Source organism: Thunnus thynnus, chromosome 23 (genome assembly GCF_963924715.1).
Source record: "Thunnus thynnus chromosome 23, fThuThy2.1, whole genome shotgun sequence".
Classification (NCBI taxonomy): Eukaryota; Metazoa; Chordata; class Actinopteri; order Scombriformes; family Scombridae; genus Thunnus; species Thunnus thynnus.
The window spans coordinates 3,472,906-3,490,444 of NC_089539.1; the positions used below are offsets into that span (position 1 = coordinate 3,472,906).

Here is a 17,539-nt window from a genome sequence, read left to right on the forward strand (position 1 = left end):
AGACATTACAGGAAAGTACATGAAGCTAATGGTTAGCATATTAACGCCATGAATGCTCCTCACACACTCTTTATTCCTACATACATTTATTCATTCAAGTCTCTCCTTATCAGATGGGCTCGTGTTAGGACTGTAACAATGTAACAGCAGTACACAGTAACACCCCCAGCTGCAGTGTCATTGCTGTTACTAATTCCGCACAAAGTTGGAGAGCAATTCATTTCGAAACCAAACAGATCTTGCTGTAGAGCTGAATATGAGAAAAATAAGAAAAGCCAGGCCAGTACTTCACTGCATGAACGTTTCCTTCCCTCTTTATTGTGTTCAGTTGTGTTCAGTGTTCAGCTGTAAATTTGATTAAATTTGCTACATTTCAAAGTAAGTTGACCTGTAAATGTTCGCGACCTACTAAGGATAATTTCACGAGATCCATATATTGCCTATATATACAGTTGTGACGTCAATTATACATATTTCTTAAAGAGTGCGACATCTTAAATGTAATTACTGAACGCATATTCTTGATTATAGAACGTGCATTTATGACGTCACACTCCTTATGATGTTGCTAGGGTTCTACTTTCATCTTGCCTTTTTTGTATTCCACACTGGACACATGCATTTCCAAAACCACACAGGAGATTCTGTAAGTACATCATTAGACACATTTTATTCCTTTGTGACAGCAAATTATAGGAAATAATAGAAACAGGTTTTTTGACATACAGGTGATTGAGAATAGAAAAATGGCACCAATTATCCCTTTGAAAGTTTACAACCACCTCCACAAAGGCTACAATGCCCTCCACAGACAGAACAAGATCCTCTGCCGGCAAAACCAGACTGTGCGCCGACACAATGAAGCACTTCTCCAGCACAACGCAGTGCTACGCAAAGACATCCAGGCCCTTCATGAAAGGCTGAGCGACCACTATGCTGGGCTGTGCAGCCATAAGGATGCTCCGACAAACCTGGATCAGGGACACCACATTGAGGAGAGCACTCTCTGCCATGAAAAGATGAACAGGGAAGTAAGGACTTGGGAAGCAGAGAAAAAAACCCTGCTTCAGGATGTGGAGGCATTGAAGAAAAGATTGGAAGGATTTTGTAGAGTGGAGGAGGAGGTTAATGATCCACACAGCATTACTGAGCTGAGACATCAAGTGCTCAAGTCACAGGAAAAGACTGACATTGTCCCCTGTACAACAACGAAGGGCACTCAAGGTAAGTGTAGTAGTTTCAGGCAGAATCTTGAGTTCTGGCAGGGGGTAGAAAAGGAGACTGTGCACTCAGACCATAGGGGTGTCTGTCATATCATTGACAAAAATGAGTCTGAGAGGGAGGAGAAGGAGGCTCGAATTCTCACAGCCTCTAAGAGGGAGAAAAAACTTTTGGAGGAGGTGAGAGAGATGAACCAGGTTCTCAATACATCCATTAAAGAGCATGAAGAGGAGAAAGAGGCTATGTGCCAAAAAATGGAAGCTCTCTCAAGCCAAATTCAGGAACTTAAAGAAATGCTCCAGATGCAGAAAAACAAAAATGAAGAGATGCTTTTCACAGTGGTTGAAAAGGAGGGAAAACTTCTCCAAGAGCTAGAGGAAACCAAAGAGATTAACCATGTCTGTCAATTCTTAATGATGGAGATTAAAGAGCAGGAGGAGGCTCAGCGTCATAGTAAGGATGCCCTCCAGCAAGAAACCAAGGAGCTTAAGAAAATGCTCCAAATAGAAAAGGACAAGAATGAAGAAATGCTTCTCAAAATGATTGAAAAGGAGGAAGCACTTGTCCAAGAGACTGAAGAAGCCAAAGAGGTGACCCATGTGTTTCAGTTTTTATTACAGGAGGTGAAGGAGCAGGAGGAGGCCAAGCACAAAAAAATGCATGCCCTCCAAAAAGAAAAAGAGGAGCTTCAGAAAATGCTTGAAATAGAAAAGGTGAAGAATGCAGAGATGCGTCTCAAAGGATGTGAGAGGGAGAGTTCTGAGGAGGCGGTGGAGCTAAAAGACATGAAAACACCAATGAGGAGGGAGGAAGAGCTGTGTGTTCAAGACAGTGACGAAAGTGAAACGGGTGGGTGGGTTGAGTGGTTCTGGGATGTGTGTGAATTTCTAAGGACAGTTTAAATACCCAACATTACTTTCGTTTGTAAGCTAGCTGGTGTGAAATATTCCAAACTAATAAGTGTGAAAAACATAAAATGAATTTAAAAAAAAAATAATAATAATAATAGAAAACAGCTATGTAAAAAAGCTAGGTGGGCACATTGTGGTAGTTTTATCTCTGTCTTGATAAAAGCTTCCTCTGATGAACACCAAAGATAATATGGTACCACTTCAAGGTAATATTTTTTAGGTAATATTATTAGGAAACACTCCATACATTTTCATTGTTATGCTGATGATACCCAATTATATTTATCAATGAAGCCTGATGAAACCAATCAGTTAAACAAACTCCAAGCATGCCTTAAGGACATAAAGACCTGGATGACCTGCAATTTTCTACTACTAAACTCAGATAAAACTGAGGTTATTGTGCTTGGCCCTAAACACCTTAGAAACACATTATCTAATGATATAGCTAAACTGGATGGCATTACCCTGGCCTCCAGCACCACCGTAAGGAATCTGGGAGTTATCTTTGATCAGGATATGTCCTTTAACTCCCACATAAATCAAATTTCAAAGACTGCCTTTTTTCACTTACGTAATATCACAAAAAGGAAACCCTGGGTGGCGGGCCAAGTCCTTCACAGTCCTGTTGGCATCCTTCCCTGGCTGTTGCTGTTGCTGCTGTTGTTGTTATTGTTATGATTGTTGTTCTTCTGTGTCCCCCCCTCCCTCCTCCCCCTTTCCCTCTTTCTTTCTCTCTCTCAACCCAACCGGTCAAAGCAGATGGCCGCCCACCAAGAGCCGGGTTCTGCTTGAGGTTTCTACCCGTTAAAGGGGAGTTTTTCCTTACCGCTGTCGCCAAGTGCTTGCTCATGGGGGAATTGTTGGGTCTCTGTAAATTAAAATTAAATTAAAATTAAGAGTACGGTCTTGACCTGCTCTATGTGAAAAGTGCCTTGAGATGACTTTTGTTGTGATTTGGCGCTATATAAATAAAAATTGATTGACCACTTTACAATAAGACTACTACTCTGTACTGTTAAGCCTCAGATCTCATTGGCTACTTAGCTTACTTTGTCATCTCCATCAGCTAGCATTTATACCTGTCAGCTTCATCAGATATTTGTTCATAAGTTATTAACATTTAACAACTGTAAGCATATCTTAATAGTCAAACAGTTTCATTTGGCATATCAAATCATGGCATATCAAGCTAACATATCAAATTATCAGATTCATTCACCAAGGCTTTGGCAATATTGTTTACCTTGGCATTTTCAGCATGCTATCAGCAGCCATCCTCATTATTATCACAAGTGTTGATATGACATATGCTATGAGGTTGCACAATGGATATTAAAATGGTATATTGTGATGCTTTATGTTGGTCAGTATCTTGTTTAGGACAGCATTCCAGGTGTGGCACAGTTGGTAACCTTCTTGTATTTGGTGTATGGCTCACCCATTCTTGGTCCCACTTTCAGATATGTGTGGCGCGCCTAAACCATTTTTGGTATTTGTTGTTCACCGAGTTGATTCTCCCCCCATCCATCTTGATGTTTCTTGGCATCTCATTTTTATGACCATTTATTTATGAGTTACTAACATTTTTAACTGCAAAAGGAAGCCTTATTAAATGTGAAATACATCACCATTTACTTGGGGTGCAATGGATCATTGTTACATTAAATTGAAATACCTTCCTCCTTGAAACATGGTAGTGAATGAAACAATAACCTGTGTCCACATCATCAAAACTTGATGAAACATGAACATACATCTTGTCCTGCAGTTTGGCTTGTTGAATGAGCCACCAAACAAATGTTCACTGGGGAAAAGTGCACCGCTAATGTCAGTTAGCAATTAAGATAGCTAATTAGCTGCTCAGCTGCAGCACATTAAACAGCGTGGGAGAGAGCGGCGTGTAGTCTTGTTCCTGAACATTAGTAACTTCACTTACAATGTCCAGCTTCCTCTGGAAGGAGTGGACAGCTGTCATCAAATCACAAACTGAATTGTTCTGTCCCTGCAGCTTTAAGTTGAGGTCATTGAGGTGTGATATGATGTCAACCAAAAAAGCAACCATTTTCTATTTTGTGCTCATCTTGCAAAAAAAGTGAAAACTATGTTGCTTTAAGAAAGCTTCTATTTCTTTTCAAATGGACCAGAAACATCTCAATGTGTTGCCTTTGCTCAGTCATTTTACATTGTTGTTCAGTAGTAGGTCATTGGCATTTGCTTCAACTTCTTTAAGGAATTCTCTCATCTCAAATCAATATCGTGGCCTACACTGGCAGACAATTACAATCAGAAACACAGGAGAGAAACACATGTGTACTGTAAATATTAATATATTTATTAATGTCATAATTTGTACATAAGGCAAGATATATTTCGCTCTCTCTCTGTCACAAACACACACACACACACACACACACACACACACTAACTCACTGGCAAATACTTCCTGTTTTGCTGTTTTTTGGGGTCAGCCAGCATGGGGTTTGTTTTGATGATGAGAGAAGAGGTTAAATAGCCTTGCTACCTGTAAATGAGGAGTAGAACTCCTGATGGACTTGTCGCAATTGTCTTTTATTTTCGTAAGGTATGGACAAGGTATGGAAGCTTGACCTGAACTGCTACAAATCTCCTTTCTCAGACTGGATTACTTTACCTGATCAAGATGGATGGATTATTTTTTATTTGCTTTACTGAAAGGAATATCGTGTAAAGGCATGAGATTAGCTGACAACAAGTGATGTTAATATATGATGACTGATTGCAGGATTCAAGGTGGCTAATTTTGGGTTATCTGGATGTGGTGAACATGTAATGTAAAGTGCGACCCCCTCAGCCTCAAATAACAATATGTTGCTTGATTGTGTGGTTGGTTAGTGCTCCGTGCTTCTGTCAAGGATGTGGCTAACGGTACTGTTGTGTTGATTGCCTTCGCTTCACTTTTTGTGTAGATTGTGATGTAGCTGGCTCACTGGATTTGTTTTGAGATGTTATGAAATGGGATTTAGGATTGAAGACAAGCACTTCTCCTTGTCGTTAAAATGTTTACACTTGATTGATAGCTGCTTAGTGGTCAAATGTTAGGGTAATATTGATAACTTTGTTATAACACTACTCAACGTTACCTGTGATCTCTAAGTTAGCCTAGCTAACATTAAAATAGTGTTTGCTGGTTATAACTTATCTGTTTAGCTAACAGATCAATGCTGCAATAACTAGCAATCAGCAACAACTTTGACTTAGAACTCAGCTAGTCTGTTACTCGGTGACTTAACGTGAGCTAATGGTAGTTACCTAGTTCACTAACTTTTTGTAGTTTTAGTTGATGCATGGAAAAAAAAATCTCTCATCTACTCTATGTTGATGTGTGAAATGTGATGCCAACCTCTCTGGTCTCTTTGGTCCTTTTGGTAAAGCAATTAGGTGCTACACAGCTGACAATCATAGCTGCTGCCAATAGGTGACAATTGTAAACAATACCCAGGTAAGATGGCGACAGTTATCCCATGATTTATGATGTAATGTCACATCTAGTGTTCTATATCTATATATAGAACAATTGTGTCTAAATTGTGTCTAAACAATTTTTTCTCAGGGTGCTGAGGCGCAGTCCCGTAGGGGTAAACCAACTAGGGGTAAACCAACAGCGAAGCCCATTATAGGGCTATGCATGTATTCATTGAACTGGAGTTACATCCAGGATACTACTATTTTGTATTTGGTCCCAGATTTGAAAGGTGCACATTTCAAAAAAACAAACTATTGACCAACGTTTAAAATTGTTTAATCTTAAGAGAATATTAAAGTACATTAATGTAATAATAATTAAAGTGACATGAAAACAGATTTACAAGTTGAAGGTCAGACCATACATTGGTAACACTGATATTACAATATATATACAGTAGGCTATATATACTGTATATTACAACACTGGTTGCACTCTCTTGATGAGCACATTTGGGTTTCCTTTTGGCAAATTAAGTCATAATAATGACCTCTACAGAAGCTTTACTGTCAAAAAAGCTGACCAAAACATTTTTAGTTTGCTAAAAATTGAGTGCTGTCTAAAAATAAAATTGTTTAGATTTTTGGAGAAATTATAACTTGCCTGTTAAAAGCAACATTACGTATGTTGAGAAATGTAGAAATGCAGTCTGGCAGATCTCCACTAATGCTGCCAGAAGTTGCATCACTTAAAGGCTGACCGATGGTGCCTGGAGATATCATACAACAACAACAACAAAAAAAAAAAAAAAAAAAAATCAACAGACAATGAAAAGGACAGACAGAGAAGGAGAACCACTTCAGAAGAGACAGAGCACTCTTGATTCAATTAACTGTATTGGAATGAGGAATGAATGCTACATTTGGATACATTTTTACAAACAGGTAGGTAGGGTTGTAGTTAGACTGTAAAAGTAGACACATTTCTGTGCTGTTCATTAAAACAGATCATAAAACACATCCATGATCCTGAGTGATTTGCAACTCTGTCTTCCAGTGCACTCATTAAAATATAATACATGTGGTGCTGCCTGGAGTGTTCAGAGTCAGAGAAAAATCTGTGTGTCCTTAAAACATGTACGCACCATTGCTCATTGGTTTAAAATTTTACCACCACTCACAGAAAGAGTGGAAATCTGACCAGATAATTGTTAAAGTGCAGGTCCTGAATCATTTTACTGCTGTACATGGCTGTGTGGTTCATCCTGGGAGCCTACAAAGAAGCAGACTTGTTGCGGAGAGGAGGGGGCGATGTGAGGATGATGGTGGGAGGAAGAGGAGGTAGATTTGGGGATCTCCCAGTAGTTGCCATGGAGGTCTAGGGAGGATAGAGCAGGCAGTTTGTCTCTGTCCATGGGTTTCTCGCACTCCGTCGATAGAGGCGGCACGCTCAAGCATTTCCTCAGGCACGGCTCACTGTAGAATTACATGTCAATTACATGTGTAAGAGTTTGTTTCATTAATTTCAAACAAGATTCATGCTTAAAAGCAATGAGCAGAAAAGTTCAATATAGCCATTTGATCCCTTGAAAAATACCTGTTGGCCTTAAAAGGTCCTTCATCACTAGAACATTTGTGCCACAGAGAGGCCCAGGCTTAAGGGCTCAGTATGCTTACACTGAACTAGTCTGTGCAAATATGTCTGAGTAAAAGCAAACTTGCCTATTCCCAATGGCAACATTTGGATGCCTGACCAATTGCTGTAAAGTGGGTATGATTTTCAGATTGTCTGTTATGTGAACCTACAAAAACTGTCCACAGCCTCCTCCCAATTTTGCCCTTGGAAAGGGGTTTTCAGAAGCTGTTGAGTGATCCAACAAGCACTTTGTTTGAAGCATATTGACACCCTTACTGTCCAGCCTTGTTATATATCAACCGGTTTGTGCCAATTTAATTAAAAATTTGTTTAGGAATATGCAAATCTAAAGCACAATATCAACTGACATGCTATGGGCCTTAAGATTGGTCCTGCTTTATGATTTAATCATGACACAGACACATTCAAATACATTTTGTGGACTCTTAAAATCCCACTCACTATGTTATGTATAACCTTCTCAAAAGTTAGGTAATGGAGCTATATCTTACAAACTCATTGGCACAATGAAGTTTTATCAAGACATGTTGCTGCCCTCTAAAAAATACTCTAAAAATGAGCACCCCTTCAATGGACATATTGAGTATATGACTGATCTACCAGCACACTTTGTTAAAATTACACTGTAAAATAATCTGTCACCTAATGGAGTTGGATGGTGCTCCTTTCCAGGCCTGTCGGTACACGTCACCTGCCATCCCAACCAGCCAGCGCACATCAGCTGGTACCTCTGGAATCCACTCCACAAACCTGGAGCAGAGCAGAAATCATACAATATGAACAGACAGTAAACTGATGTTAAACACTGTGTTAAACAGAAAACTTGCTCACAGACCTGACTCTGTAAGATGTGTGGAAATGAGTTTTAAGTGCAGGACTCTTTTGTTTACAGCTGAAATATTGTCATTGATGAGATCACTCACCTCTGGGCCGCTGAGTAGGCCGACTGTACAGGAAGTGTGTATGGCATGAGCATGTAGGAGGCCACTCTCACTGGCAGCATCTCGGACACTGTGGCATACAGGCCAGGTTTGTCTTGGCAGGCCTCACAGAACACTGACAGACACACAGAACAAGACCAGTCAAGAAAATGGCATGTTTACACCATTATTTAAAAAAACAATTAAAAGAGGCATTAAATGAGAAACACACCTTTCTTGATGGGCGTAGGGAGAGCGATCTGCTCATCCAGCCACCAGTGCTGTTTACGCAGTAGGCGGAGCCTCCGGAGCACCCACTCTTTGGTGGTTTCTGTGTGCTTGCAGCAGCAGTTGGGCGGACTCTCTTGCAGGGCAGGGCCAGAGTTGGGACGCTCCAGCATCAACAGGTCTGATACCACAAAATATGACATCAGTGACATGTTTCAAAGGTTAAGGTAGAGGCTGATAAGAATACATTGTTATTGGGTAAGCTTATCTGAGTGTCACCATGGTAACACAGTAGTAGAATACTCACTGTTTTCTTCAAGGAAGCGTAGAGCATCCTTATAACCACTCTGACACATCTCAGCCAATACCTTTTGAGAAGAAGACAATACATCTTACATATGGCAAAAACAAAAAATTGTCTTCACTTACAGACTTGAGTCTTAGTACTTGGCAAGTACTCTGACATGCTGCTGTTTTATAGTTTTTCATTACTTTTTAAGGGTTATAAAAATATCTTTTTTTATCTTTTTTAAAACCTACTCCTATGTTTTACAATACTTTGTTATATTCTGAATATTTGTAAAGTCTGGTTTTATTTCCTGACAAAGCAGCAAGCCCAAAGGTAATACAAGGACTTCCCACGCATTCTTCAGGTATCCCTATCTGACAAGTCATACAGTAGATCTTCTATGTAATTACATTTCCTATCATTGTCATAATGATGCAGATGATGATCACTGTGGTCAATTTGTCATATTACATAAGAGCAGTGTTTTCAATAAAAAAGAGCTTTGACATCAGCAGAGGTGCTCACACCAGCGCTAGCTGGAATGGTCAGGCCAGAAGGTCAAGGGTCAAAATACACAGAGTTCTCTGTCTTATTTGATATTCAAATTCTGTGTTCCTACACACGTCAGCACAGCCCCTACCAAATGTGTGTTCATAGTGACGTGGTAACATAGAGTCACTGGCTCAAGCGTGTAAGGGTAGAGTTGTTTTTCAAGTGGCATGGTGCAGGGAGGTAACTCCTCCTCTAGGGAATGTGGTAAGAGCACACATGTCCCCGTCACAGAGATTTGTGAAGTCGCTTACATAATCATGGGATCCAGACGGCATAATACACACTCACACGTGAGGGGAGTGTTGAGCAGCCAGGATATATAACAACACCACCCACACGGCAGACAGCTCTACCCCGACAAGGTCAAAGCTCACCTCATCTTACAAGTTACCTAACAATCATCCCAGCGACAGCAAATAACAAGAGGAAACATGGGATAAAGTAGAGTAATAACAGGTGAAAACGGAGGCAGAAGTTACATCCAGATAATACTTCCTGTCAGTGACTGGTAAAGAAAGAGGATTAAGAAGGGTGAAAAAAAGATCAAAAAAATATTTGGTACAGAAACTGATCCAGCCATATATTGATCTATATATGAATTATAACAATAATGCTCCATTGCACTCTGTCTAGTCCAGCAATCATGTGTCATTAAAAGGAAGTTTTGTTATTTTTCAATCTGGACCCTATTTTCTCATCATTGTCCCCACCAGTCACTTAGACCCCAAATGATGCGAAAATAGGATCCAGGTTGAAAAATACCAGAATTTCCCTTCAAGGGATGTTATCCACTTATGGTAGTGAGACATACAGCTTAAAAAATCAGCAGTGTGGAATTACTTTAATTAATCCTGGTGTGCTAGAGGCATTTCTGATGCTACAACCACATCTGCCAGCCTCTGAGAATTTGGGTTCTCACTCTGGATGATAGTGTAGCAGATGTTTCTTTAAAGTTAATATCGCCTTTAGCTTGGGTTAGGAATTTAGGATTCTGGGGCTGCTTCGACACAATCAAGGAGTGCAATTTATTTTTAAACTAGGAACTGAAAGCAGTTGACAAGCCTCTTGTAAAGTCTGATGGGACAGTGTTTGATGAGAGGTCTGTACTTTAAACACAACCAATAGCATAAGAAAAGACTTTTATGGGGAACTATGAAAGGTTATTGTGAGTGTTAACTATTTGGTCAAATTTTTTTTTTGGTTGGAGCACTCCAAATCATGTTCAGTTAGGTCATGTTGTCCATAAAGTTCGATAATAAAGGATATTCATAATGCCAATCTTTTTTATTATACAAGATACTGTATGTGATGCATGCTGTGTGTCCCTAATGTAGAGCTATTCAAGCATATCTTGCCTAAATTGGACTGGTTTGACTAAATGTAATGCAATATCTGTTATATGAAGACAATATCTATGTAAAGTTTGCTAACATTAGCTAGAATCGTACCAGACCAAATAGGACTCTCAGTTTATTTAGCTGAGCAAGGATATGTCTTGTTGCCAATACATTCAAAGTTTTATTTGTAAGAGGAAGAATGTGTTATTTATTCTGACAACAAACAAAAAGTTCCATAGGCTCACACTAAAGCTGCACTGGTTTTTTTGACCACTTGGGGGCAGCAAAGCAAGCTAAAAAACACAAGATTGATATTTTATCACCTTATGAAGTTCTATATTATCTGGTTATTTAGCTATTGAATGTTCCACTTTTTTCACCAGATGGTTCCTAACTGTCTGTCTGACCTTTGGTGCTTGGCAGTTTTAGAGGGCTGAGAACCAAACCAATCAGTTAAAAGGCTAAAAATCTGAGGGACACTGCAGGTTCTTCACTACTTCACTACAAGCCACTCCTTTCACCTTACATACTCATTTTATCTAATGTTAATATAACAATATTAATTTGTGCAGCTAACTTAAATTATCAGATATCTGCAGATTAATTTCTCAGAATTAAATTACTGTGATTAAAAAAAACAAAAAACTTGACCTTTAGATGGGAATTGAAGCTTTTTCAGCCTGATAATCCACATCTGATTTTGAATTCTCTCCAAGAAGCACATTAACAAGTTTGCATCATATTTTTGTTGTTGTCTTGTTCTGTATTGTTTGTCACATATAATTAACTGCACCTACCACACCATCTGAAAAAGCAAACTGTCCCTCCCTCTGCTGACATGCTACATACCTTAGGCTCTGGTGGAAACAGGGCCCTGCTGAGGCGGTACAAGTTGCCCAGGTTCATCTGGATGCTGGTGTTGGTGAAACGTAGCTCATGGAAGCTGGTGGAGTTGTCCCGGGGACAGATGTCGCTCTCACCAGAGAAGGGAGAGATGGTGATGGTGTTCTTCAGCTCCGACTGGGGAAGGTTGTCGCTGATCCCGCCATCCACGTAACGCTAAAGACACAGAGATATTTTAGCATCTCATTAAATTCATGTTGTAGGGGAAATGTACCTACATTCATTCAGTGGTTTAAGTAGTTTCAAATTTGTTTAAACTAGATTGCAATATTTTCAGTGACTGCACTCTATGAATTGGTGCCATCATCATTGTTTTTTACTGCTCTACCGTGGTAATGGTTCCAGACTCTACACAGAGCCTCATTTGTATCCACAAGTTTTGGTCACATATTTTGAACCATTGCCTTGTGGCATCATGTCAGCCTTTCAAAACAGAAAACACAACCTCTATGTAGTGAAACAAGAACCCTCTTCACATCATCAGTCACATCTCTCTAACACTAACATCATTGTTGGCATGAGTGACACATATTTTTTTTATAGAGTTCAATCATTTATTTAAACAATAATATGCTCTAGTTCAAGGTTTGATTCAACCTCTGGTACATCAGAAAATGAAAGGACAGCTTTCTCATTTAAAGTGATTAAAATGTCATGGAGAAGGAATTAACCTCAACTGTAGGCGCCAGCTTGACAGAGATGCTGCCAGCCGACAGACCGGCTGAAAAATGTGCCTCTATGATAAGAACTGTGAGCCTGACAGAATGTAGGTCAGTGAGGAAATGGAGGTCAGAATCATTCAATGTGCATACAGAGAATATAAACCTGTAAAGGTACTTTGATCTATTTTATTAGACTCCTTTACATTGGAATTAGGACATTAGTATTTGACCCATTTTAATTCCATTGTTGTGTTTTTATTTCTGTAAACTTACAATTTTATCAGTCTTTGTTTCTTTTGCACTCCTGGCTGCCTGAGGGGGGAATCTTACCTTAAATGACCTCTCCTGAGATCTCTTGTGGAGTTATAGGCACAAATTGCAATACAGAAATACCAAAGACATGATTGAGGTCATTTATAAACAATGCCACCATTATATAGTTTGTACACCAGAAAGTACTGATTATTTAGTTTCATTTAAGCAAAAAAAAAAGTCACGCTCAGTACATATTTTGGTGACAAATCTTGGCGCCCTGTGGAGTTTTCTTGTGCACAAACAGAAGTTATGTTTATGTTATTGTTATTCACCAAAAGACATTGTGTGTAAAGCCAATCTTTGAATACTGAATATGATTTTACATTGTTTATATTCTTCTTCCCTGCCTTTGCTGGAGCCTCTAAAATTTAAACTCCAGTACATATATACAGTATGTTACCTCTTACAAACTTTATTCTCTATATTAATTTAATATGTATGCTTGCTTGTATTCTGACAAGAAGACTCTTGAGGTTACACCTGCAAGTTATTGGAATTAATTCATTTGAAGTATATCAATTGAACAATGTCTCAATTTTTCATGTTATTAGGATTAAATGACATAATCCTTTTTTCCATGAACCTTCCTAAGAAATTACATATAAGTTCCTTTTTAGGAAATGATTAGGTACTATGGCATCTTTAAAATTAAGCATTACCAAACTTTCTAAAGTTTGCTCTAAGAATGCCTATAAATGAATGTTTATGTTTGTACAGATGGTATCATGCCTCAAGTGAATGTACACTCGTGCACAGAGTTGGTGAGTCACACCAAACTGGGCTCTGAGCCAGCAGATCCTCTAGGCAGCAGAGGGTACACAATGTACAGTCCACATATACAGCCTGCAGACAGAATATGTACATAGGAACATTCTTTCAAAAATTTGTAATCAGTTAAACTGAATCTAGCATCAACTTATTGGACACATTATGTTTCCTGTTCTGTTTAGACACTGAGCTTTGCCACAAAGTCTGAGACCAGAGTGCAACGCACCAAGATGACCACTGGGAGGGTGACTATCTGGGATGTCCTGTTTTGCCAAGGTGACTTATTATGTGACTGGAATTCACTGTCTGAACACTGGTCCTAAAATGACAGGCTTTTATTGTACTATTTTAATTCATCTGTATCTACATTATTGTTGTATTGTCTGTTATTTCATTTTATAGTGTTTGCTCTGATAACTCTATTCATTTAGCTGTTGCATTTTGAAGCTAAAATCCTATGATTACTATATATATTTGTATTACTTTAATGTATCTTTTCAACATTTCAGCTGATTTCATCTCCTACACTTCGACTGGCATTTCAACTCTTTTAAATAAAAGTTCAACTGCTTTGAGCATTTTCAGTCCAGGTGAAACTTAAGCTCATGGTGGTGAATAACTTTCAACTGACACTTCAACTGCTTTCAATACCTCCACTTCAACTGACACATCAAACTCTTTCAGTGCTTCAGCTTCAACTGTAACTCTCTTACAACATCACACAAGCAGAGGATTATCTTGTTGTAAACAAGATAAAATGTTCGTGTTAATCCTTTTTACTGAAACAATTTCAAATGTTTCAACTGCAAATTTTCAGCTGTGAGGACAGGCACATTTTTCTATTTTGTTATTTTATTTGACACTGCTTATTCTGTTAACTACATTCATTCAACTGTTCAAATTTGAAGTCAGAACCTTATGAGTATTCTGTGTGTTTTTATTATATTTCATGTTATCTGGTTGATTATTTTTACCTGCCTCACGCTTGAACTTTGTGTTTTGTTATTCCTTTATAACTGGGTCTGAAACCAGTCTGACATACCAGGTTATGTTTGTGTGTGTGTGACCTGTGATTACTGTTCACAGTGACACGAACACAGTAACCTCAACTCTGTCTATCTGGATGAGATCACTGTCAAAGTCCCCCAGCAGCTGATAAGTCAAACATTGGTAATAGAAACATGATCTAATCTAATCATGACACTGAAAAACAAAAATGATTTCATAGCAGTCTTGCACCTTGACCTGTATTTCCCATGTTGCATTTTTAGTGCATTATTTTAGCTACTATAAAGTCCTGTTTTTACTGGAATGCTGTCATTAGTTTTAAAAACTGAATAACAGATCAGTTTTTTCACTATCTTAACATGATTTTCTTCTCTAATATGTGGCTTTTCCCTTTTCAACTTTCGTGGCTACTGTACGTTATTCTAATCTTTTATGACACTGAAGCTTCCTTCTCCTTTTTTTAACTTCTTCAACTTTTTGGTCACATGGTTGCATGCTTCCCATTCAATGATTTGGTCATGCAAATGAAGCAAACAGTGTGACTTCTCTAGGAACCTGAAATGCTATTTTGTACTATAGTGGCAAAGCTAAACTTAGATACACCACAGATACGTACCACTCCTCTGAAAGACGGAGGAATCAGCCCGCAGTAGATGGGAATGAAACAGCTACAGACCAGCGCCTGTGGACAGAGTGCACAGTTAAACCTGCAGAAATCTGTTTCCTGTTGCTTTCCTCATTGTAACAGAGGCATCAAAGACTTCTCCAGATTTAAAAGATAATCATGTCACCCCCACATCCTCGCACCTGAATGAGTTCTTCTTTGGAACTAAACTCTGACACCAGCACATTCTCCCCGTCAGACACTCTGGTCAGCGAGACGCACAGCCGTCCTGAGGCCAGGACATGTGCGTCAGAGGGCAGGTCACGATGCAGGCCCAACTTCAGCACCTTGACCAGGTTGAAGGTTGGGTGAAGAGGCCCCAGGTTCCTCTTCCTGGCCTCTTTAGCCACCTCGATCACATCTTCACAGCATTTAGCTAGGAAAGAGAAAGTTTAGAGGTTATAGAACTCTGGGGCTGAAATATCCTACTATAGTTTCACACTCTACACCAGTAACTCCTAGCTACACCCCTGCTGTGAAGATTCCTTGAGATCAATCGACTGCAAACAAAACACACAACATCAATCAATAGTCACTGCCGCTACCAGGAGTCAGTAACCAATAGAGATCTGGGAAAGCCCTCTTCCCAGCCTAAAGCTTCTTATTGGTCGATACACGTAAGTTGTTCTGGATCTACACGTGTCTACTGATAAGAGACATATGTTGATAAAAGAGTGCCTCTGACTCACACTGTCTACAACAAGAACTGGCATGTTTCCACATGATTCAGTGGTTTCACACTGGTGGTTGACATGTTGATCATACTGTATCAATGGAAGCCAGTATCAGCCTACTCTACATACTCTCTCTATCTGTTCAGCTCTGGACTTCTAACTATGCAGTTTTTCTAATCTGATTACACATTAGTTACATCTTCATAGAACTGGAAGTGTAATTATGGTCTTACTAACAGTATTTCATATTTCAATTTGTATTGAATTGAAAAGCTTATAGCCTACTGCAAGAAATACATATATATTCACAAATATATATCTACATTATTTACTGTATATCCAAATTTGTATTTGTTGGCCGACATGTAAATGACATGCAGTTGATTAAGTATGTTTTGGGCAGCAGGACACTGAGTTTCTCTGAGTTTCATACATGAAAAATATAAAATATCTGAAAATACATTTATGATTTAATGTATTTTGGTATCTATAAATGCAAAAATACACTCTTTGGTCATTTATGTCCAGAAATTCAACTAAATTCAACATCAACAGCATTTTTAACACTCAATACAACCAAAAACTGAACTGAGGGAAGTTGAACCCATATTTAAAAAATAAAAATAAAAACAAAAATAATAATGGAGGACTTCCGGTCTATCTTACTTATGGATGCCTGGCTGGCGAGTACTGAGGCGGTCAGAGCACCGGCGGAGGCTCCGTACAGCTTAGTGGCCCCTTTGATGAGGTAGGGCGCTTTCTCCAGCAGACAGCTGGCAACTCCGACGTGGTAAATCCCCAGGAACCCGCATCCGGCAAAGGACAAGTTCCAGCCGCCGTTTAGATCGAACATGGCCGGGCATGCCCCAGCTGGGGAGCCCTGAAACCGGACAGACGACGGTGTGCGCGACGGCTACGGGGAAACCCCAGCGCTGCTGGTCACTGCTGCTGGTCGGAAAGAAGCAGACTGGGAAAGCCGGCAGGTAAACAGCTGGATCTATAGTGAGGGAGGTGCTACTAATGCTGCCTTCACGTGCTGTCAGAAACATCATAACTCCCATATGAGCGGCCCAATAGTGCGACTATCGGGAAACGTGCACCTATTTTCACGAAAATATTATGCTGTTGAGTAAAAAACTCAACCAAAAACGCTATTTTGTTACTTCATATATAGACTACAGACATTTTAGTGTCAGTCTAGTGCTAAGCTACAAGCATTTTTACTAATTTTGATAGGTTATCAAGTGACAGGAAGATGTAGTGTCACAGAGTGTCATAATCCTGCCTATTGTGTCTGTAGACATCGACTAGCCAATAGAAATCTGAATGTGAAGCCACTTCAATACAGTGTCGTTATTACGTTATTATGTTATTTACAACATTAAGATTTACGAGGTACAGTAAAGGCAACAAATGTTACTGAGAGCAGGATTGGTTTGATACATATCTGTCAGCTCTTATTTCTCCACTAGAGCCAATCAACAGCAAGTGGGACAGACAACATGCCGTGACGTCACGATCCTTAAAAAAACACAAGACAAAACACAAAACCTTCCTCCTGCTCCTGTTTTCTCTACCAAGCAGTCATTTGCAAAGTTTCTACATATTTCTATGGTGACCATAGTCTGCTTCTCACCTTTTCACTAGTGTTAAATGAGGACAGAGCCTTACAGAGCAGTGAGCAAGTTATTGATTTTTTTTCAACTTGTCCTCTATTCTTAGTAGACATTCAGCTGCTTGTCAGTGATGATTTATTGTAAGTTATTGGATACTGAGAGAATCATACCAAATCAGTAGATGCAATCTTGACCACTGAAATACTGCATCAAATGAGGACAACTGAGGACACTAATATCACAATAAAACATGAACTAAGAAACATCTTAAACCAATGTCTATTGACCTGTAGGAATATTAAAACATATATATTATAGTGACATCAAGTCAGATAAGGAAAAATATGACTTTAAACTGTGTACCATTACT

At 39.2% G+C, this 17,539-nt stretch overlaps 2 protein-coding genes across 2 annotated transcripts; one reads left to right on the forward strand and one right to left on the reverse strand.

Moving 5' to 3' along the window:
- The first annotated feature begins 21 nt into the window (after nt 1-21).
- Nucleotides 22-3,739, forward strand: LOC137175914 (golgin subfamily A member 6-like protein 25). Its single transcript, XM_067581850.1, has one exon. It carries the CDS (start codon nt 747-749, stop codon nt 2,121-2,123), a length of 1,377 nt encoding a protein of 458 aa, XP_067437951.1. The 5' UTR covers nt 22-746; the 3' UTR covers nt 2,124-3,739.
- A 2,157-nt stretch (nt 3,740-5,896) lies between these two features.
- On the reverse strand, nt 5,897-16,545 carry pnpla3 (patatin-like phospholipase domain containing 3). The gene is made up of 9 exons (XM_067581755.1): nt 16,220-16,545; nt 15,023-15,255; nt 14,832-14,897; nt 11,409-11,618; nt 8,689-8,749; nt 8,386-8,562; nt 8,157-8,289; nt 7,876-7,983; nt 5,897-7,052 (listed from the first exon to the last, which is right to left on the reverse strand). The coding sequence occupies exons 1-9, from the start codon at nt 16,404-16,406 to the stop codon at nt 6,812-6,814; spliced, it is 1,416 nt and encodes a 471-aa protein (XP_067437856.1). The 5' UTR covers nt 16,407-16,545; the 3' UTR covers nt 5,897-6,811.
- Between the last annotated feature and the right edge of the window lie 994 nt (nt 16,546-17,539).

Coding starts and splice junctions, on each gene's coding strand:
- LOC137175914 (XM_067581850.1), top strand. CDS start 747: ATGGCACCAATTATCCCTTTGAAAGTTTACAACCACCTCCACAAAGGC.
- pnpla3 (XM_067581755.1), bottom strand. CDS start 16,406: ATGTTCGATCTAAACGGCGGCTGGAACTTGTCCTTTGCCGGATGCGGG. Junction 8,750..11,408: donor TGTTTCCACCAGAGCCTAAG/GTATGTAGCATG, acceptor TCTTCTCAAAAG/GTATTGGCTGAGATGTGTCA. Junction 7,053..7,875: donor GCACCATCCAACTCCATTAG/GTGACAGATTAT, acceptor GTAATTCTACAG/TGAGCCGTGCCTGAGGAAAT.